The 22,560-nt window shown below is 39.4% G+C and overlaps 1 protein-coding gene across 5 annotated transcripts; it reads left to right on the top strand.

Annotated features, from left to right (window-relative positions):
- Window positions 1–1,106: 1,106 nt before the first annotated feature.
- HDAC10 (histone deacetylase 10) lies at window positions 1,107–21,101 on the top strand. Of its 5 annotated transcripts, XM_059816374.1 has the most exons (21): window positions 1,107–1,191; window positions 1,630–1,696; window positions 2,526–2,660; window positions 5,392–5,488; window positions 6,165–6,262; window positions 6,342–6,446; window positions 6,657–6,725; window positions 8,124–8,250; window positions 8,690–8,755; window positions 9,142–9,201; window positions 9,585–9,674; window positions 10,981–11,087; window positions 12,747–12,814; window positions 13,273–13,543; window positions 14,181–14,271; window positions 15,857–15,936; window positions 16,428–16,481; window positions 17,116–17,200; window positions 17,643–17,828; window positions 19,665–19,824; window positions 20,541–21,101. In XM_059816374.1, exons 2-21 carry the CDS (start codon window positions 1,632–1,634, stop codon window positions 20,564–20,566), a joined length of 2,040 nt encoding a protein of 679 aa, XP_059672357.1. In that variant the 5' UTR covers window positions 1,107–1,191; window positions 1,630–1,631; the 3' UTR covers window positions 20,567–21,101. The 5 variants fall into 5 exon arrangements, with proteins under 5 accessions (XP_059672357.1, XP_059672356.1, XP_059672358.1 ...); XM_059816373.1 differs by lacking the exon at window positions 1,107–1,191 and having other exon boundaries at window positions 1,572–1,696; XM_059816375.1 differs by lacking the exon at window positions 1,107–1,191 and having other exon boundaries at window positions 1,615–1,692; window positions 5,397–5,488.
- The last annotated feature ends 1,459 nt before the right edge of the window (window positions 21,102–22,560 follow it).

Raw genomic sequence — 22,560 nt, 5'->3', positions numbered from 1 at the left:
AGTAGGTTGTTCAAAAGCTCAGTTCATCTGATCCTGCTGAGTCTGTGCTGGTCCCTGCAGGAAAACCCGTAAATATTTAAAGAAGCCTGTCATTGCTCGACACAAGCCAGCTGCTCCCGGAGGGCTCTCCCGGGGGCAGCGAGTGACCCACTTCGGAGGTGCGGGAGAAGCACCAGACCCACCTCGGAGGTGCGGGAGAAGCACCAGCACCTGGGCTCGCTGTGGAGGCACGCGGGGCCTGGTGTCACCTGCTGAGAGCGGGGTCCTTGTTGCTCTGGAAAAATGAAGGAGTCATCATTTTAGTTCGTTTCTATTTCATTTCTCTTCACATTAGAGCATACCATACAGTCCAGGGTTGTGGATTTTTCTGCTCTGGGATTTGTTATATACTCAAAACTTAACACCACCTGCGGTTGAACTACCTTTGGTATGAAAACATAATTTAAAGTGTCAGGCCTACTTCAGAGAGCTCTGGCAACGTGGAAGATTTTCTTTGTATGTGCTTTAAGGCCTCCCGATACACACCAGTGAAAGGTACAGCGGCACTAGCGCTGGCGAAAATTAAATTCAGCCATTTAACTTCTGCGGTCCGCCCGCCGCTTTCAGGGCCGGCCGCGGGGCGGGGACTCCACTCGACACTCCCAGAGCCGCCGCGGCGGCGGGGGGAGAGGGCGGCCGGGCCGAGGCGTTCCCGGCGGCTGCGCTGAAGCGCTGAAGCGCTGAAGAGGGGCGCCGTGTCGCTGAGGCGGGCCGGCCTCCCGCTCTCGCCGCCCCCGGCAGCTGGGGCCTGCCCGCGGCCCGCTCCGGTGCCTGGGGCGCTGCCGTCGGCCCGCGGCGGGGCCCGGGCGGCCCCTTGTGAGGGCGCCTGGAGCTGCCGGGCTTCCCCGGCGGCGGGAGGCAAGGAGCGGAGCGGGCCCGCGGCCCACGTTAACGCGCGCTCCGGCGGCTCCTGGGCTTCGGTGAGGTGGCCCGGCGGCCAGCTGTGCGGTTTGATCTCTCTTTCTTCGCGTCGGTTTCTTTGTTTCGCTTAAATGTCACTCTTGCGTTTTTGAAAGACTGATAAAGTTTTAAACACAACACATCCCTGTAATTGTTCTATCCATGGTGTCTGTAATGCCGTTTTTCGTCCTTTGTGGCTTTACAACTTCAGTTTTCACAAGTAGCAGTTTTGTTTTGCATCAGACACGACGGGTGAGTATCTGTGTGTAATGGCGGGACGAGGAGGCCTGTGCAGGCCTGTGCTCAGATCCTCGACAGTCTTTGTGAGCCCCTGAGCGTGGGCTAGAGGGGCTTGGAGAGGTGGCGTAACCCGTTCACCTGCACCAGAAATACCTGTGCTGAGGTTTTGAAAATTCAGATAATCGTGAATCCTACCTGCGTGCATCCAGTCTCAAGGTCTGCGCCATTAGCTTTGCACTGCTGCCTCGGTCCTGTCGGGGCTCCTCCTAAATGATTTTCTTTGATTTCGTTCTGTTAAGTACAAAGTCTAAAGCGAAGAATTGTCATGCAAGCAGACATGCTGCGTACATACATCCTCACTAACTAATATAATACTAAATTTGTTTTAATATATGTTTACTTCTTGCCTGAAATACCTGTCTTGGGATTTTTGTTTTGTTCTGTCTGTAGCAATGGCTTCGGGAACAGCACTGGTTTACGATGAGGAGATGACCACTCATAAACTACTTTGGAGTGAGTAAGTCACTGCCGTCCTTTTTATGAACTGATTCTTATTAGGACTTCTGAGAGAAGTACCAAGTAAATGCAGTTTTTGTAAATGTAGTCTGAAATACCTAGTGATAGATACCCTGCCATTTTCCTGGTAAATAGAAAGTCTTTCCTTTTGGAGAAAAAACTGTATTTTATTCCCAATTTGTATCCAGATGCTGTAATGATAATCTGAGGCTGGATTTGAGAAGCTGTAGGCCTTCAGCCTGGTAGGCCTTAATAAGAGGTGTGAGCTTTAGGCATCTGAGTAACCCCCTAAATAAAGTATTTTAAGCTAATTAAATTGTTTATAAAGCTAAAGTATCATTGATCTTGGAAAAAATATGTAGATATACTCACTTGGCTGAAACCTGTCAATTAAATTCAGTTAGAAATTGGTATATGCCACTTGCTTAAATTTAGATAAATTAGACCAGTACCTTTGCAGTGCTCGTAGTAGCAGTTCACTGTTGTCTTCTCTCCCAAACCCACTTCTCTTCTGTTCCCCTTCATTGTAATCTACAGCTTCTTATTTCAGCATTCCTGTGTCTGTAGTTAACACAATAGCCTAATTTCTTATTTCTTTTTTATGTAAGAACCATATATATTTTTCTGCTTACATATTTTAGAACCAATTTTTGGCTCAATTCCAAAACAAAAAATATTTAAAGATTTTATTTTTCTTTTACTCTCACATATACCTCTATGAGGGTGATGAATCTGCTTACAATGGGAAGTCAAAAGCTAGGTATTATGAAGTGTATTTGTTAGCTGTGCTGCTCTGGTATTATAGTAATTTGATTATTGCTTATTTTTAGTCCTGTTTGTGATATTGAGGTGCCAGAAAGACTGTCATCCTCCTATGAGCACCTTAAACGTTACCGTCTTGTGGAAAGATGTGTTCGTGTGCCTGCCAGAGAAGGAAGCGAGGAGGAGATCCTGTTGGTTCACAGGTCTGAAACTTACTTTCATCACCATTCAGATTAATTCAATGAAATAACAGATTTCATACCTCCAGGTCATATTTTGCTCCATTTGAAAAGGTCTGCTCCAAAACTCAATGACTTCCAGTAATTTAAATGGAAAATGTTAAGTTAGACAAATAATGCTGATTATAGTGTAGGTGCTGAAGTATGAATCTGCTATTCCACTAAATCCCCATTCTCTCTCTTTGGGTTCTTAAGCAATGAATGCCGATTTATACACAAGACTAAAAGTAAACTGCTAATAAAAATTGGGACAAGACTTTTGAAAGTGTAGAAAAATGGGTATTTCTTTAGAAAGATAATAACCTCCTCTTTCTCCCAAGCATCTTTGAGATAGAGTGAACCAAACAGAAAAACGTTGCAGCTAATTCTGGGCAGAGAGTTCAGTGGAACAGCAGCCTGCCTGTTCTGAAGTCATGGCAATGAAGTTTGCTCTGGCATGTCACCTTGGTGTGATGATTCTGTAGCCAACTGCAAATGATTCTGTGTATTGCTTGTGCACTCATTTGCCCTTGTCAAGGAGTGGAAAGGGCAGCCTTCTCTGAAAGGGAAGGGGCGTAGGGAGCAGAGCATGACGACAAAGCAGCCAGAGGCAGTGGCTTCATGGACAAGGGTACAATCCCACAATACCCAAGCAAGGTGAGCCACACAGGTCCAGTGATGGTAACCGGGTTCAGCCATGAGTTTAGACTGCCTGAGAAGGCCATAGTGACATGGCAGGTCCAAGGTCAAGCTAGAAAGACAGTCCACAGGTCAGGGTCCAGGCCCAGATCTGTAGGGTTCATGGCCAGACACAGATATGGCTACCCAACGCAGCTGCAGTGTAGCCAAGGCTGAGAGCCTTATCTTAAAAGCAGGTGCCAAGGGAAGGAGGGGGAGTGTCTGCTGACACTTCTTAGCAGAGCTGATTGTAGGGAACCTCTGCTGAGGCTCCTTCTAGCTCCTTTCAAGGTGGCCAGCTGTACTATCTCTAAGCTGGTTCTGAACCCAGCAGCCAAACCCCAGGAGGGGAGGGATGCACTTGGGGCCCTGACACCTGTGACGAGGACCATACCTTGAGTCCAAGTCATGCTTAAATTTTCAGATTCCAGAACAGTATTTTTCCTCAGAACATGTTTGTTAGAATGCAATTAGTGCTGTGTACCAATATAATTCATTTTCATAGTAAACACACCGCTGATGGGGTGCGGAAGAGACTTGTTCACTATTTGCAGTTGAGTTGCTTCTGCTAGATGACTGGGGACAAATGACTTACTAAGTCTTGTCTTGGTTTCCATAGGTAAGCTATAATAGAGCTCTTTTTTAAAACACTTCTAGATTGAAACAAATTTATAACTCCTATAAAAATGTTTTGTGTTTACAGTTAGTTATGAGGCTGCTGATGAAGTTAAACTAGTAATTACACAGTCATTCACATTCACACAGAATCCCAGAATCACTAAGGTTGGAAAAGACCTGTAAGATCATGAAGTCCAACCATCAACCAACACCACCATGCCCACTAAACCATGTCCCACAATGCCACGTCCACATGTTCCTTGAAAGCCTCCAGTGATGGTGACTCCACCACTTCCCTGGGCAGCTTATTGCAGTGTTTCACCACTCTCTCCGTAAAGAAATTTTTCCTAATATCCAGTCTGTATCTCCCCTGGCGCAACTTGAGGCCATTTCCTCTTGTCCTGTCACTAGACACTTGGGAGAAGAGACCAACACCCACCTCACCACAATTGTAGTTGTGGTGGTAATTGTAGAGAGCGATAAGGTCTCCCCTCAGCCTCCTCTTCTCCAGACTGAACAACCCCAGCTCCCTCAGCCGCTCCTCATAAGGCTTGTGCTCCAGACCCCTCACCAGCTTCGTCGCCCTTCTCTGGACACGCTCCAGCACCTCAATGTCCTTCTTGTAGTGAGGGGCCCAAATGGGTTTTATTATTATGGTTTATTATTATTATGGTTTTATTCCTGTTAATGCCTTCATTTTGAAGGCATTTCCATTAGGCAGCTCTAGTGTGTCTCATTTTGTTCTGAAATTCTGGTTGCTTTGGCATTGTCCACTTAGAGGAACACATGGACAATGTGTCCTGGATTAGGGCACAGATGGGAGAGTAGATGCCATCAGTCTCCATTTCCAGCTCACTACACAAAGGGAGGCGAGCAGAGACAGAGAATTGGGGGAACATTAGTTCTAGTGCCTTAGTACTTATTGCAGTCTTGAAACAGTGAAAGGAGGGAGTTAGTACACATCTGGTAAGGGATTCATTCAAATACCTGTTTTCCATAGAACAAGGGAGAACTAGATACACATTCTCAGAGTTATAATTCACACTCTGATGACTGTCAGAAGCCTAATTTAGTTCTTGTTGGGATGGTATCTATATGTAGCGTGGATTGCAACATAGATCGCTGCATGATGAACAAAGAGCCTTTTTTTTGAAAGCAAGACTAATTGCTCTTACCACTGGAAAAGGAAGAAGAATGTCATATTCTTATGACAGCTAAGAACCCTTGCTTTCATAGCACTCCTTATTTTTTTTCACTGTATCCTGAAACTAGCGTTCCAGAGTACCTATTGGACTTGTGAAGTCTCACAGAAAGCTCCTTTTAAAATATATTCTGTTCTTTTAATTACATTTTGCATTAAAAAAAAACCCCTTTATAGTCGCTTAGTTAAGTGTTGTGTTAATCTCTCTGTCCTGTGTAGTTCAGAACACTTGGAAATGGCAAAAAGCACCCAGACAATGAATGAAGAGGAACTGAAAAGAGTCTCTGGAAATTATGATGCTTTTTTCTTTCACCCGGTGTGTAAGTTAAACTGCTTCCTCTATTGGGAGTTACAAGTATTTGTGTTACTGCGTATGAGTGGCACTTATTCTAAGTTGGGGAAAGTTGGCAATATGTTTTTTGCTATTTAAATAGACTTGCATTTATTTATTATATTATTGTTACCTATTTCAAGTTTAGTATAATGCTGTAATTTAAACTGGTTAAGTGTCCTGTCATCCATTCTGTAATTGCATCGTGCCAGTATAGCGCACTACTCAGATTTTAGCTCTATTTTTGTCAATGTCACTGTAGACCATTAGTGACCTGCAAATCTCATTTTGGTAACAGTCGCTCTTAAATGTTGTGCCAGGTAATGGAGGTGAAGTCTTTCACGTTTTGTTTCTGTAAGGTTTCATTCCTTATTTTCCAAGGTGCCATGTTATTCCACTAGTCAGTTCAGTATGTCCATCTCATGTTTCTTAACTGGTCCAGAGAGAACATCCTTATAAAGGATATGATGACCGTAGGTAAACCTAGTACAAATTGAAATTTGTGTTGTAAAATTCTGCTTTCGACTATCTGCATACAACCTTAGTAAGGTAGAATTATGTCAAGACAATTTGCTGTTGGGGTGCAAAGCACATCACGGGTGATTGATTAATTTAAAACAAGCTGATGAGTGATTGACAACTATGAGTTTCTCATTTTCAGAACACCTACCGCTGTGCTAGACTAGCAGTAGGAGCAACTTTGCAGCTGGTGGACGCTGTGATGTCAGGAAAAGTGTGCAATGGAATGGCATTAGTAAGGTAAGAAAATACGTGGAAAGTCTTCACTTCTCCCCAAGATTTCCTTTGTTGTGAGTAACCATATAAAACTTTTCTTTAGACCTCCAGGTCATCACAGCCAGAGAAATGCAGCTAATGGATTCTGTTTGTTCAACAATGTCGCCATTGCAGCAGAATATGCAAAACTGGAATATGGTCTACAGAGGTAAGTCCATGGTTCACCCTAGAGAAGCTTATTACATGCATGTATGGCATTTAGATAACTGTTTGACATTGCACTGTTTTAGATTAGTGTCTAGAGCTTTCTGGGTATCATGTAACTTTTGGGGCAGAAAAACATTATTCATCTGTATCTCCTTTAGATCAAGATGCTGTGGTTCTGCTGCTGAATGTTTTCTTTTACTGATCTATGCAGAATCCTAATTGTTGACTGGGATGTGCACCATGGGCAAGGAACTCAATATGTATTTGAAGAGGATCCGAGGTTTGAAGGATATTTTATTTATTTTTTATGCTAGCTGGTTAAATATTGTAACGAATATGATTTTTTAACTTTGTAAAACTAGAATCTTACAAAACACAAAACATTCTCCTTGCTATTTTAGTCGCTCTGTTGTTTTTACTTGTTATCAAATAGAGGGAAAATTCTAACAAAAAGGAATATGTAAGTCTATTCTACTGTAAAGAATAGCAATCCAGATGAACAATATGACTACCTTGGTTTGCCAGTAGTAAGATCCTTCTGTGACAGTATTCAGGTAATATCTCTGTTCTCTCTATTCAGGAATATCTCAGTTCAAGTATTCAAGTAGTAGTTGGATAAAACAAGTGGGCTTTACATTGTTTTCTGAAAAGCCACAGAATTAGATTCTAGAAACAAGTCTGCTCTTCTAAAATGCTTTGTCTTTGATGTGAAGGGATTGCATGTGTACAGTAAATTTCTAGCAGTTGTCCTAGGTTAATTTTGGCATAGGACCTACTGTACCAAGTTTCTCAGTCACAGAATCACTAAGGTTGGAAAAGACCTGTAAGATCGTCAAGTCCAACCATCAACCAACAAACACCACCATGCCCATTAAACCATAGAATCACTAAGGTTGCAAAAGACCTGTAAGATCATCAAGTCCAACCATTACAAAAAAAAACCCAAAACAACAAACCACAAACAAAAAAACCATGCCCACACACAAAAACCACCACACAAAAAACCACCCACACCACACAACACCATGCCCATCAAGCCACGTCCCACAATGCCACGTCCACACGCTCCTTGAATACCTCCAGGGATGGTGACTCCACCACCTCCCTGGGCAGTTTATTCCAGTGTCTCACCACTCTCTCAATAAAGAAGTTTTTCCTAATATCCAGCCTGAACCTCCCCTGGCGCAACTTGAGGCCATTTCCTCTTGTCCTGTCACTCTTCACTTGGGAGAAGAGGCCAACGCCCACCTCTCTGCAACCTCCTTTCAGGTAATTGTAGAGAGTGATGAGGTCTCCCCTCAGCCTCCTCTTCTCCAGACTGAACAACCCCAGCTCCCTCAGCCGCTCCTCATAAGACTTGTGCTCCAGACCCCTCACCAGCTTCGTCACCCTTCTCTGGACACGCTCCAGCACCTCAATGTCCTTCTTGTAGTGAGGGGCCCAAAATTGAACACAGTATTCGAGGTGCGGCCTCACCAGTGCCGAGTACAGGGGCACGATCACTTCCCTACTCCTGCTGGCCACACTATTTCTGATGCAGTCCAAGTCCATTAAGAGAGTTAAGGGGAAAGGAAGATTCTATTTTCATGCTTTTAGTCAATGCAGCCACCAGGTTCAGGATATAAAGTCAGTTTCAGAATCCTTTTGTCAAGTTGGATTTGTTTCTTGTATCTTTCAGTGTTTTGTATTTTTCCTGGCATCGCTATGAACATCAGGAATTCTGGCCATCACTCAAAGAATCTGATTATGATGCTGTGGGTCTGGGAAGAGGAAAAGGTTTTAACATAAATTTGCCTTGGAATAAGGTAAATGTTGTTTACAGCACAATAAAACAAATGCAATAGCTGTCTACCTCGTGCTTTATGTAACACTTTCCGAGGAGTGCACTGCTTCACTTGCTGGGCAGGTATCTTAGCACAGTGTACCTCCTTCCTGTCAGTGGAATGTCTGCTGAGAAATATGTCTCAGAATGGGTTAATATTAAAAAAAAAAAAAAGAGGGAGAGAAACACACACATATTCTTTTTTCTTTAATATCTTGCCTAGGCATCAAAACAGTGTTTCAGGACATGAGAAAAATGGTGGATATTTATGCACTTTACTTAACTGGACTTTGTTTTACTTGACCTCATATGGTTCCCTTATCTTTAATTTTTGATGCTATCTTTCCCTAAAGTCTTGAAGAACCTTAGAAAATTTGTTATTCCAACAGGAAAATATGACCTGTATTTCTCACATTTTGCAGGTTGGGATGGGAAACTCAGATTATCTTGCTGCGTTTTTCCATGTGTTGCTTCCAATGGCTTTTGAGGTAATTTTTTACTGCTCTGCTATTTGAATAGCAAAACCAAAGATTACTTCCTAAGTACTTCTTTAAGCAGGTACCATTGAATATTTTGTAGAAATGCAGTAACTGCCAGTAGCACGGTTAACACGTTATTTCTGCTGGTATGAATAATGTTCTGATCAACTGAATAATATTTATGGAATGTTAGCTTTTAAATAATCAATATAATGATCTGCAACTTCTCTAGCAGGAATTAAAATAGTATAAAAGTTAGTTTTTATTCAAGGACAGTCTTTATCTGTGTTCATATTCTAGCTGAAAAAAGAGCTTAATATGGTACAGTTGAAATGCAGTACAAAATTGAAAATAGGACATAAGAATGTGCTACAACTCTCTCTGTTTTATAACAGTTTGATCCTGAACTGGTTCTTGTCTCCTCTGGATATGATTCTGGAATTGGAGACCCTGAAGTAAGTAACTTGTTGTGGCCTTTCTACTGTCAGTCATGAATCTGCTTTCAAAATATTCCTACCTCTTAAATGTCCTAACAATGTGATTGTTAGGTGAAATTCACTTTGACCAAGCTAAAAATACATGTTTGAGTCTTTAAGCTGACCCCAGCTCATTAAATACTACAATGATATATATAAAGACAGATTATCCCATAGGCATAATTACTGTGTTGTTTTTTGCACCTTCCTTTAAAGCAGTTGGTTCAGCATTTTGTTAGATACAATGAGAGGCAAGTGTTCCAGTATTCCAGTTCAGACTCATGTATTTCAGATTGTGTGGGGTTTTTTACCAGTGTTTTTGATTCAGGGTTTCATCTCTTAAAATTTTTTCTTTGATTTAGGGTCAGATGAATGCCACTCCTGAAGTTTTTGCCCACCTTACCCATTTCCTGATGCAGTTAGCTAATGGAAAGCTGTGTGTCATCCTAGAGGTAAAGACTTTTGAAATGTACTCCCAGGGGATGGGTCTGTGTTTTGAAGCCATATAGGGCAAGCTACAAGCTAGGAAGTGAAACTTCTTAACAAAATAATTTATTCTTCTTATCTTTCTTTTGAGAATCAGGAATGCAAAAATGGCTAAGATTTGACAATGCTCTTACACATTAAAAGAAATGTGTGTCTTTAAAAAACTGATTTTTTTAACTTAAAATTTTGAAACAGAGGAGTATATGCTCATTGTTCAGAAAAACATATCCTCCACAGATATGTTCGGTTCTTGTGAACAGTGACTAGTCTGCTGCTCTGGACAGTCCCAAACTCATTAAAATGTATTTAATGAATAAGCTGCACTACCAATGTTTTTGCAAGTATGTCTTACTCCAGGAGTGTTTAAAAAAACCTTTAACCTAAATATTCTTTTACTTAGTAATGGAGCCCTTACTAAATTCCCTCTTTTTTGATTCAAAGCCTCTATGCAAGTTCTTTTTTAAAGAGCTTTTTTTAACAATTGAAAATGTTTCCTCCTTTTGAAATCTGGATTTCAACTCACTATTTCTGCTGCATGTTAGAAAGTGGTGGCTTTTCAGGTAAATAAGTGTGTGAAAATATTGCCAACAAGGTGTCCAAGAGTGAATGGTTTATGAATTGATTTATTTGACCTCTGTTTTGCATGACCTTTCTTCCATCATCCTTCTTTCCAGCAGGTTATTATAGATATTTCTGTCTTCTAACAGAAGTACAAATAAGCATCCCCTCCTAATACAGATGATGTGACTGCTCCACAGGTGGTATGCAGGAAGCAGTCTACCATGTGCAATCTAGAAGTCTTAAATCTATCTTCAGTTTTTCTCCAAATTCTGCCAAACCATTAGGACAACCGTATCTTAAAAGTGTCAGGCTGTGGGAGATTTCCCTTGTACAGACATTCTAGAGGACAGTGATAGTATTTGACTTCTAAGTAATCTTCCACAAGAATTGCTGAAGATGGCATATCATGGATAGGGATGGACAAGGAATGTGTTTCCAGGGCTTTCATGGCAAAGTCACAACTGATTTCCAAAACGAACCGAACCATGATAAAGTGAGTTGAATCATGGGACGCCAGTGAAGTTCAGCAAGTAGCCTCTAACTTAACTGTTTTCATATTGAAAATCACTGACTTAGATGTGCTTGCAGATCATCTTCCATTTCTGTAAATTCAGATATATTTCAAAAGTTTAATTTATTTTCCATGATGATATTCAGATAGATGTGACAAGTACTCGTTCCTTTGGTGACACACAATATTTTTTTTCCTAGGGTGGATACCACTTAAAGTCACTGTCTGAATCAGTCTGTATGACTGTAAAAACTTTGCTTGGAGATCCTGTACCTCAAATAACTGGAGAAATGGCACCTTGCCTAAGGTAAGCATATGAATAATTTTAGAAAAACCCATGTGTTTATCAAAGAGGCTGAGGATACGCATGCTTTGAACATTTAGCTGAAGCAAGGTGTTAATATGATGCTTTATAATATATTATTTTCTGCTTCGGATAACTTGCTTTCCAAAAAAGTAATCCAAGGCACAGTTTTGTATACTTTTGTTTCTGAAATGATTTCAGGTTGCAAGAAGTTCTTAATGGCTTATGATTTTATGCTATTTATTCTTGAGCTTGGTTATCCTGTAAAGATCCATCTTGCTCAAGGCTGAGGCAATCTTGCTGTAATCAAGGCAATGCCAGTTAATGACAGCCAGTATTTGGGAAAGTATGTAATTGCAAGGATTAAATCTTCTGATGCCAGAGCCACTTCAGTGGCTGTAGTACACCAATAGCTGGAGCTAACATGTCTCTTATCAGTGGGAGCTGATGCTGTGCAGAGCCAGTCTTGACTCCTCGTGTTTCTGGAATTTGGAGTATCAAGGCCTGGGGTGTGAAAGCACTCAGCTGTAGAACTGTACCAAGATAATTAAACTTAGGGTCTAACTTCTTTTTGGAGACAGTAAGATTGTGTTTGCACAATGGTGAATCAGACCTAGTAAAGCATTCTGAATCTTGGGCCTAAATCAGTGCCACATCTCAACAGTGTCTTTCTCTCTACCTGTGTATACCATCTCCTCCACATCTCTGTGCTCCATCTTCAGTCTCTCTCCCACCTAAATAGTTGTTCCATGCCTTTTTTCAGCAGTAATGCTCCTCATGTATTTTGGTGGCAGCACCTACCAGTTGGCTGTGTTAGTTAAAACTCGGAGCTCAGATCAATCAGGGAAGCAGTGTAGATATACCCAGCTGTTGGCAGAGTTGGGTTTGGGCAACTCTGATGGGGCAAAGCTGGTTATTTTGCTGCTAGTACATCCCATAGTACCTGTATGACCCCTTTTTATTCTCTACCAGCTGTAGTATCTCAGGTTGCTATTATCCTGCATAACAGAGAGTTGATTACATATTCATCTATTGTATCAGTCCAGCTCCTGAACACCTTACAAATAATCTCCACGTACACACAATTTGTCCTGGATTTAACATGACATGAATTACGTTTGTGTGATAGCTAGTGTAATAGGACCATTTGCCTATAGTGCTGCAAATAGTGATAATAAAAAACAGATTTCAACACAAAGAATAGCAGGGAATGTGATTTACTTGGTTTTTGCCCCGCTCTGAATCTTCCTGAACAGGTAGTCTTGCTTTTTGAGTGAATCTAATTACAGCTTTACATTCTGTAGATAAAATCTCTGACAGAGCAAAGAAAGACAGGTGAAGTTCTGCCTTTCCTGAAGTCAGAGGCAGGTGTGCTTCCTCCCACAGCAGGGTCAGGATTTCACTCAATGTGTGTGAACATGTACTTAAAAGGCACATACTGCATGTGTTCTTCACTTTCCTTTTTTGACTCTTGCATCTAATCTTTCCAAGCAATCCGCCCACGGACTCTCATTCTCTTTATTTTTCTCTTCTGCATTCTTGGAATAGACCAGAGTTTGTTCATTTTTGGTTGGGTTTTTTGGTTTTGTTTTTTCATTGAGGTAAATTATGTTTCCTGTATTTTCATTAGTGCTGATATTGTTAATCCTGTTTCTTTGGTAGTGCAATTGAATCTATTCAAAATGTGAGAGCAGCACATAAACCCTACTGGAAATGGTTGATGTATGAAGGTAATTACTCTTCTCTCTCTTCAAGCAAATGTGATTGGTAAATGGATTCATACAGAGATTCAAAATGATTAACACCAGTGGATAAAAATAATTGAGCTACCAGTTATTCATCAAGTGACTGATGAAGCACTGTGAGGCTTCTTTCAGGGCCATGTCCTCAGCTGGTCTGAAAAGAGCTTCTGAGGCTGGCAAACATCATGCTAAAAAGTAGCACTTTGATATCTTTGTTTGAGGATGCTGTTTCCTCTTTCAAGAATATGGACATAACTGCTAGATTAAAGCAAGTGTAGCAGCACTGAAAAATAACATCTGTGGCAGGAAACATTGTAGCTAGTGCATGGAAATAAATATGCATACTATGAATACAGATGTACTCTGTTTTGTAAACAAATGTAACCAATATTAACACACTGCTCAGGAATTAATACATGTGAAGCCCCTCTTTTTTGTTTCTCTAGAGATACCATTTTTACAAAATCTGAGCACCAAATCACACCTACTAAAGAAGGCTAATCCAAATCCCTCCACAGAACATGACTCTAAGGTGACTAACAACGATGAAACTGTCAAAGTAGAAAGGTTTTTAGAACTGCACATGAAAAATATTCTATTTCCAGTGCCTCCCATCAAAACAGCAACAACTGACTCTAAAGGTTCAGCACATTTGCTCCCTCTAACTGTTCATTTGGTGAAGGAAATGGACAAAACTGAAATAAAAGCTCTTGTCAGGTTGGTCCTATCTATTAAATTTTCAACATATAATTATGAGGAGATCTCTGTACAGACTGTCATCTAGCTCTGTCTCTGCCACGGTCATCTTTTTGGCTTTAGTCTACTCAACTATATCCAGAGTTTCTTTCTTTGAAAAGTAAAGACATTGGTTTTGGTTATCACTCGTAGCCTTGAAGTCCTTTAAAGAACTAACCAGAATACTTTTAGAGAAAACTATTTCAATGGAGATAGAACAGTTAGTGCAAATGTATTCATTTAGAAAGAGATTTTGCTAGGAAAGTGCCTTAAAGCTCTGTGTTCACTTGTAGCTGAAAAAAATACCAAACTGGTCTGATTTGAGAAGCTCAACTTTTTGTCTTTAGAAAGTCTAATTTTGACAGAACTCTATTTCCTGAATATTGTCAGACATTTTTGTTTTCTTTCCAGTGCAGAATGGAGACAGGTTTAGAGAGCTCAAGACTGTCAGGCAACAGTGTTGTCATCCTCCTACTAAAGCTAGGTTTTTGAGAATGAATGTGTAGCACCTATACAAAATGTACCCCGTTAATACTAACTGCAAAGTACTGTATCAGTGTCCTCTTTGAAAGCATTATTGCTTCTAACCTAGTTTTTCTTCATTTAATTTATTTTACAGTGGCTTTTATGCAGACCTTGTGAAAGAGGACAAAACTTTGCTCTCTCTTGGCAGTATGTTGGCCATCCTTGATAAAATACTTAAGAAGGAGGTAATCATAAACTGATTTGATCTCACGGGATGGAGGGAGAGTTGGATTCCTTTGATTTCTGCTTCTACTGTGGTGTTGTCCAGATACTAGTTGCTGTGTCGTTCATGACCTCATTAATCTTAGCTAGAATGTGCTTAGCTACGAGAGCGAGTATGCAAGATGAGAAAACAACTATTTAGGGATAGTTGTTAACCCCAAGACATCTTACTAATGATCTTTGGGCGAGACATTTTCCTGCTTTTCTGCAGTCACAGCATATGAGTCAGTGATAACCTTCTCATCACTCTCAGACATACAGGTGAAACAGGCATTCAGTCTTCCAGCTGAGGGGAGCAGAAGTTGGTGTATCAAGCACCAGTGAGCAGCAGCAAGAAATCTGAGCAAGAAACGTCAAAAATTTTCCTGTCTCAGTGCACAGAGGTTTGCCTTCTGTCTTCAGAAGAGAGTTTACTTCTGCATTGCCCTTCATTACAAGATGCCATGCTATGTGCAGCTGCACCTAGACACACACACTCACACTCTCTCTGCTTTAGTGGAGCTGTTGAAAACACCACTGTGTGCTGTGATTCAGAACAGAGTAATTCCTATTCAGCATTTTGATTCTTGCAGGGTCAGGAATGAAGAGAAGGCAGGCTTAGAGGGTGCACATTTGTATTTTTGCTTCTCCAAGTTTTTATACATAAAGAAAAACTGCAAACAAGTTAAGAAAACAAAATATTATTACATCATAATAAATAAGTCTCTCACTTGTAATGAAAAGCTCTCTTTAAAGTACCAGGCCTACGAGGAAGAGTAACTGCCAGAATGGCCTCTTTCTTGTAAGCCATCTTCGTGTTGTTGGAAGTCACGTATGTAGATCTCGGGGACAAACTTCTAACATTATAGACTGCACATACCTCTAGCAGAGCCTATAAATAGATTAAAAAAAAAAGGGTAACTGGCAAAAAGAAATAGAACTTTTCATAAGTGGCAAATGCTAAGCTGAGCTTTTTGTGTTGACAAATATGAAGAGGAGTGAGGAGGGGGAGCATGCATTATCTTTTTGTGTCACTTTTGTGTGAGTTCAAAGCACTACACAACACAAATGAACGCTGAAAGGTTGACTGAGTAGTACTGTCATTGTATTTTCCAGAAAGGAATAGCTTGCCTAGGTTAAAGGAAGAGTCAGAATGAGAATTCAGGGACAGCCTCCTTTTCATAGGGTGTATGTTTCCGGTGCAGTTTGCCTACTGACACACAGAGTGTATCCAATCTGCAGACTATTGAGAGAAGCAGTAAAGATGACCTTCCCCTGCAAAAGCTATTTTTACAGTTGCCTTTCAGCATAGCAGCATAGTTTTGAAGTAATAGAACAGCTCTTGACATAATGATCAAATATGGCCTTTCTGTACAAAACAAAATAATATTTCCTTAACTCTACTGTGACAGATCATTAAGATCCCTTTCATACAGCTGTAGCTTTGTTTGAATGATACATGTAAACAAATAAAAATGCACAAATGCACAAATAAGAAAATGCACAAATAAGAAATTACATGATCTTGTTCAGCATTAATTATTTCTGAATGAAAAATATATTTTGTAGGTATGCAATGGAATTGCAGAATCACCCACATCTTCTGTTGCTGTTGCACTAAGACATTCTGTTCATTTTGGATTTCAAAGGTGAATTTGTATCTTTTGCATTTGGGACCCTTTGACAAAATGTAAAAATAAGATAAAAATGCTTGAAATAGGGCAAATTGCCTTTGAAACCTTAATTTAAAACAAATAGCATCTCCATATGCATTTTCAATACGTAGTGCAGACAATATTGTATATGCTAGCAAAAACCTTTTACATTACCAAAGGCAAAACATTTCTAAGGATGACTGCTGTGCTAGCCTACATTTTCATTGTCCGATTTCGATTGTCTTTGGCCTGAGGACATTTTCTTTGTTTTGTTTTTTCTCTCCAGTATTTGGTGGGAGAAAAGGAGTTCCCTTGAGCTGTCGTAAATCTGTCGTCTTTATACTTATAATGGACCAGATTCAGAAATAATATACATTCTTTTTTATGCATCTAATCTACATGCAAACTCTTTAAACAAATTGCACTAATTGAAAAAAATTACTTGTAGATGTAAATGTATGTATATTTTTATTTGTTATCTGCAGAGTGCTTTGTATATTTGTTGGAGACATGCAAATCATACCGAATACAGAAGATGGGTGAGGTTTCTCTTTACTTCAGGGATTCAAATCCCATAGGCTTTATAAATGTTCATAAGTGTCCACATGTATGATGAAATCTGTGCTAAGGAATCAGTTATGAGCTTATGTTCGCGAAGTTTAACTTGAGGCAAAATACAAAACATCCCCAAATATATCTCTAAAGACAAACTGCTATCGCTAAGTGCCACTTCATGAGTTTAGTGGTACATTTAAGGTATAATCCTTCTATATTATTGAAATTGAGATTGTTATTGAAAATAGAATATTGAAAATATAAAGTAATAAAGAAGGCAGTTATTAATTATATAGGGTGTACCCCCTTATAACTGCAGGGGGCACATACTGCTGATGCAGAGTTCCTTGTTGAAAGTCATCTTTACTTATCTATAACTTTTTTTGCCACTTACCCTTTTTCTTAAAAGTAATTTGCCCATAGTCTTTAATACTCTTTTTAAAAATACCTTTAAAAGGATTTCAGTTTTAATTGGTGTTTACATTATGGCATGTAGTAATACAAATAGTTTTTTGCTCCTGTGTTATGAATTAGTATTTAAAGAACGATGAAAGAAGAGATCTTTTTATCTCATTGGAAGTTGTTCGTTAAATACTCAGATGTGTTTTTTATTTACAGAAGAATACTCATGATACATATTTCTGAGAAAGAACAGTCTGGAAAGACGAGCTCCAAACACTACATTTCTCTAAACTGGAAAGAGGTAAAATTCACTTTCTGGAAACAACATGAGAGAAAAACTTTTTTAACAGAAATAATAGAATATATTTACAAATTCATAAAATGGCACTGAGAATTACACCCCTCACTGCAATTTGGACCTTTGAAAATATTTCCTTTTCTTGCCCTTGCCAGGGTACTACTCCTTCACAGATCTTTAGAGTGTATTAGAATGCATAGGTCTGAGAAAACCTTCAGTAGCTACGGCAGTACATCTTTAAGTAGGCAGAGTTACAGTGCAAAGACACTAAGGAAAAGATGACTAATCTGCATGTTTTTTATAAAAATTGCTGTGAAAATAGATCAGTATCCTGTTTCCTAGGTCAATCTCAAAAGCTTTTTGAGATTCACCTTACCATTTTGTTTTGTATCTGGGAATTTGGGGGTTTACATTTGTGCTAAACAGTTTCTCGTTGTTGTTAAAGGATGCTGAAGGAAATGACTTCTTTTATGCAGTACTTGGATTCATTCTTCCTGTAGCATACAGTTATCAACCTAACTTGACAGTAATAGCTGTTGGACCAAACAGGAGCCTTGGAATAAGTGGGATTTCTCTGCTTTTTGCTTTACTACAAGGATTAGCCGAGTCTCGAATTTTTGCAGTGATTGAGGTAAGAAGTGGTGCTAAGCCGTGGTACTTCCAAGTGCCTAGGACAGAACTCCAAGCAGCAGCCGTGCTTGGTATGAACTGCTTAAAGTTGCCCAGTAGAAAACATTGGCTCTATCTATACTGTCTTTGGTACCCCTGAGTTCATGGCACAAATAGCGCAAGTTGCTCTCTGGCCTGAGAACAAGACCAGACACAGATGCATACTGAGCTGTAGCCAGCCTGCATGACTGAGAAGCTGAGGCATGAATGCAAGCCCATGGTTATGTCTGTAGACAGTAGATGTTCTGACAATTTGCCACCGTTCGGGGATTAACTTCCCTTTCCACCTGGGATTCACAGCTCAGAGCTGTCTCCTGAAGAGAGACACTTGTCTGTTAATTATATGGCCTCTTTCCATCAAATGTGATTGAAAGCAGCCCATTGTCCTGTTTATCATAAAACACTTAAATTTCCTCTCCTTCTCTCCCCCATGCTGTACTTTATCACACACGACTTCCATCATGCAGAAAATAAATCAAAATGGCACGTATCCTTTAAGCAAACCTAATTGCCATAATACATAACTGAGGACCAATCTACCCAAGCTTTGTGTTTCTGATAGAAAGCATGGGAAAGGAAATAAAGAATATATGGATCTTTCCCTAGCCTAGTGTTTCCGTACACTACCACATTAAGGATTTCTAAATTTAGGAAGTTGGAGGCTGTATCCAGACCAGTGTGTGGTAAGTGCCAGTGAGCATATCTTCCATGCGTTTGTCTAATCTCTTAAAGAACTCAGGTTACTCTCTTGGCCTCTGCAGCATCTTGCGGCTGTGAGTAACACAATTTCCCTGTGTGTTCTGTGAAACAGTAACTTTTGATGGCTTTTGTGCATTCTAGTTCTTCTTTAATGAGATGCAATGAATAATTGTTCACGTATGCAATTTTATTCTAATCTTTCTCCAGCAAGTATCCAATTAAAGACATACTATTCATTAAGCTGCCAATTAAGTGGATTTTGACATACTTTATTCTGTAGTCTTCTCAAATGTTGTTTTAATTTACAGTGCTAATATGTAAATCGTCTAAGCTAATATAATTTGTACATTGATACGTGGTTTACCAAAATAGTGTATTTGCACATTACTAATTGTATTGAGTATGAAATGGAAAGAATTACCGATATTCTGAAGGGTAAACCCAGAGATAAAAAGGAAGTTAGTCATTTCTTAAAGATGTATGTTTGAGACTTGTATATTGGTACTCTGCAGGTAGCTCCATAATAGGATTATCTAATATATGGGGATTTTCCAATGTGTGGACTTGGCTTTTTAGAATCGTTGAAAAAAGACTTCTATCTTTTAAAAAGTCTTGAAAATAAATGTTAATAATCCTCATATACTATGGACACCTCAGAATATAATTTCTGTGAGCAAATGACATTGATTTAGACTGTCAGGAGTCCAAAAAATGTCATTTTTTGATGAAGCAAAATATATCACTGTTTTCTACAGGTAAAGAATAAATGATGTATGAAGTGAACAAGCTCTATGCTCCCCTTCCTTCCTAACATTTTCCACCTTTAACCCAGTACTGTTTCTTTTCAATCACAAAAGAAAAGCTGAAATTCTTTCTCTGTTTGAAAAAAACAAGTTTTACAGGAGATAAAAATGAATTTACCTTTTTCAGAAAAAACTTCTCCATTTTGACACATTTCTATTTGAAAATTGAAAGTCGCTCATTCTTGCTACTAATACTAGCAACACATTTTAAAACAAGCTTTCGTAATTATTTCATGTATGACTGAAACAAAGAAAGTTTGGTTCCCAGGAGTATTTTTTTTTTTCTTCTTAAATAGGACACACAGATAAATTTAATGCAAAGTGTAGCCAAAGCATTAGTGGGTGCTTCTACGTCTCACTTTGGAGTTTATGTACCTCCTACTCAAGAAAAAGTAAATAAAATAAAAATACTAAGAGACCAGTTTCAGCAGGAATGGAAAATGCTTCAGTGTTCAGGTAAGTTGTCTGTTTTCATCTTTAGTTCTTACTAAAATACGCACGTTTCTGACAAGATATTAAAATACAGCTGGATCCTGTAAGTCAGTGGAATATTAAAGTCAGTGGGAGCACATTGATCTAATGTGAAAAGGATGAAACTGAATGCTTTTAATTCTGCTACTTGAGCCAGAAGGCACCAAATTTCATAGTATAATAACTGTACCTTTGGGAACTTTGAATGCTGTTACTCCAAAATTTTGAAATGAAACTGCCAAAATAGTACGTGCTTAAAGAATGGTTAATAGGATGTACATTGGCTCTGATTCCTAACGTGTTTTCTGAATATAGTGCGGAATCAGGTTACATTTTTATTTACATTTAACTTGTCCACAAATAACTTCACTTAACTCAATAGTGATTAGTCATGCTAACGTACATTCACAAATAACTGAGGATCTGGTACTGCATTTGTGTAGGAATCAGATTAGGCAGGTGTGTATGTTTGCAAGCATACTTGTCTAGAAACATTTCTCTACTGGTTAACTTTTGTTTTTCAACAGAAAAAGCAATGATAAAGTGTCTGTGTGTCTCTCTCTGAAAGAAAATGCCCTGCTCTCTTTCAGAGGAAATGGCCAAGAGCAGTGGTCTGGTTCCAATAAAAATGTTGTTACGGGGTTGGGAGTTGTGGTATCAGCTTGATTAATAACTGTTTTTCTTATTGCTGTTTTTTTCAGTGAAGGATGGTATTTCAAGAAATTGACTTCACTTCAGAATCATTTTACACAGCAGAAGAAAATGTGTTGCTCTTCATTTTAAATCATCAGGAAAAGAGATGGTTGATATCTAAACAGAATAAGACCCATTCACAATTGTCTCCTCTTTTTAGAATACTTAAAATCCGTATTTTCAGCTAGAGAATTATGCTTTCAAATTCTATATTGGCAATAATTATTCCAGACTGTACTTCATTACTGCAAATTGGGGCCTGTGTCATTTGTGACCTTGTGAAGTCAGGCTTGCATATGCAGTAGCTTGACTGCATGAATGTTAAAGAAGTCCAGAAGACAGGAATCTGAAATGAGCAAACTAATAGCCAAAGCATTTTAATACTATTCAACGTAATACCAGAGTGCTTGCACTGCTGCCACCACCACCATTTCATTGGGAGTTTAAACTTAACAACAGGTCCTTCAGATTAATGAAATTTCATTTCATAATCTGATTTAAAGGATTCATCTAACATGGTTTGTTCTTTTAATTTTTCTAATGAGTAATTGTCAATTGCAAGAAGTTAAGAAAGAAAAGCAGCTGAACAGCTATAGTGTATGTATTTCCGACATCACACCTGTGATGATTAAGTTTAATTTCCTGAACTATACAGGGTACGAGAGAAAAAAGAAAAATATTTTTCATCTATAAAATTACAAATACATAATTGAATAAAGCAGTGTAAAGAGGACTTAACTCTGCCCTTTTTCAAGCATAAATTGTCTATATAACAAAACCCCCAAACCCCCAGAAATTTGGTAGTGCCCTAAGGCTGACATCATGCGAATTCTCAAAATTAAATAAACATCCCGAGGCAACAGCCATAGTATGCCTTGTTTTGCAGCAGTCCAGATACGATTTCAGGCTCATTTTCAAGAGAACTTTTCTGTAATTTTGACTTCAATAATGTGACCTTTTGATTTCCAACACTTCAAATTATGTTCATACCTAATTAGACAGGATTCCTACTGGTGTTGCTACTGGGATCAACTTTACATAGTTTGAATAACTCAATCTGCCTTAACAGTCCTCTCTTTATAACTGTTCCCAGTGATTCCCTTCTTATTTATACTGGTTTTCAGTTACTGCTGGATGGGAAATGATACCCAATCCTTAAACATTTTGAAATGAAAGTCTATTTCAAAAGAAACTGAAAGCCATGTCAAACGTTTTCAAACAAAAGTTGAAGAATGTGAAGATGTTCTGTCTCAGTTCAGAATTTCTTTAAACTTAACTTCAAACTCCAAAAAGTATTTACTTTAGACTGGCCATTGCCCAGCTTCCAAACTTTAGCTTCAAAACTTTTCAGAACAGATTTGTTGGTTTATTCTTCTCTCTCGCACTCTCTCCCCTAAAAAAGAAAATGTTTTTTTTGACAATTCAGCATTTTTAAGGAAAAAGCGTTTTCTCAGAAATATCTCTGCTCATTCCCTTTTACCTGCCTTTCTACAGCCAGTGGTTGAATGATACCAATACTGTATTTTGGTATGTATTATTTTGGTATGTATTTTTCTAAGATCTTGACCAAATTTATTAAAACATGAATTAAGAGAGAAAAATACGTACTCTTGGTAGAATTAGTTTGCAACTATTGTCAGAAGACCGCGGTTACATTCTGCAGCTCGGGACACAATCCGAGCGTGGTTTATTGCTTTCTGGCACCAGCGCAGCTTTTCTTGGAAATTGAGTGACAACGTTAAAAGTAAGTATGGCAGGAATGGTTTATTAAAAATCGTGACCTGTCCAAATCGGCGTTTTACGTACCGGCGTTTAAACCGCTCTGTGGGAAGGGCGCGCACGGCAACGCTCCTGTGCCTCGCTCGGCCCGGGGCGCCCATCCCCGCGGTGGGGACGCGGCGCTACCACCGCGGGGCTGCGAGGGCCCGCGGGCCTTGGTGCCGCCTGCCCCTGCCTGCGTGTGGACCCACGCCATTTTACAGACCACGGCAAAGAGCCGCTTTGCCTTCGGCTCCTTTCCAGCGAGGG

Source organism: Gavia stellata, chromosome 4 (assembly GCF_030936135.1).
Source record: "Gavia stellata isolate bGavSte3 chromosome 4, bGavSte3.hap2, whole genome shotgun sequence".
Lineage (NCBI taxonomy): Eukaryota > Metazoa > Chordata > Aves > Gaviiformes > Gaviidae > Gavia > Gavia stellata.
Note: the sequence above shows the minus strand (reverse complement) of the source record. Positions and strands in the feature narration are given on the sequence as shown.

What these genes read in the sequence shown, in the direction of transcription:
- HDAC10 (XM_059816373.1), top strand. Translation starts at nt 1,572, where the DNA reads ATGTTTACTTCTTGCCTGAAATACCTGTCTTGGGATTTTTGTTTTGTT. An exon ending in GAGATCCTGTTGGTTCACAG is followed by an intron (nt 2,661 to 5,391) that starts GTCTGAAACTTA and finishes TGTCCTGTGTAG; the next exon opens with TTCAGAACACTTGGAAATGG. An exon ending in AATGGAATGGCATTAGTAAG is followed by an intron (nt 6,263 to 6,341) that starts GTAAGAAAATAC and finishes ACTTTTCTTTAG; the next exon opens with ACCTCCAGGTCATCACAGCC.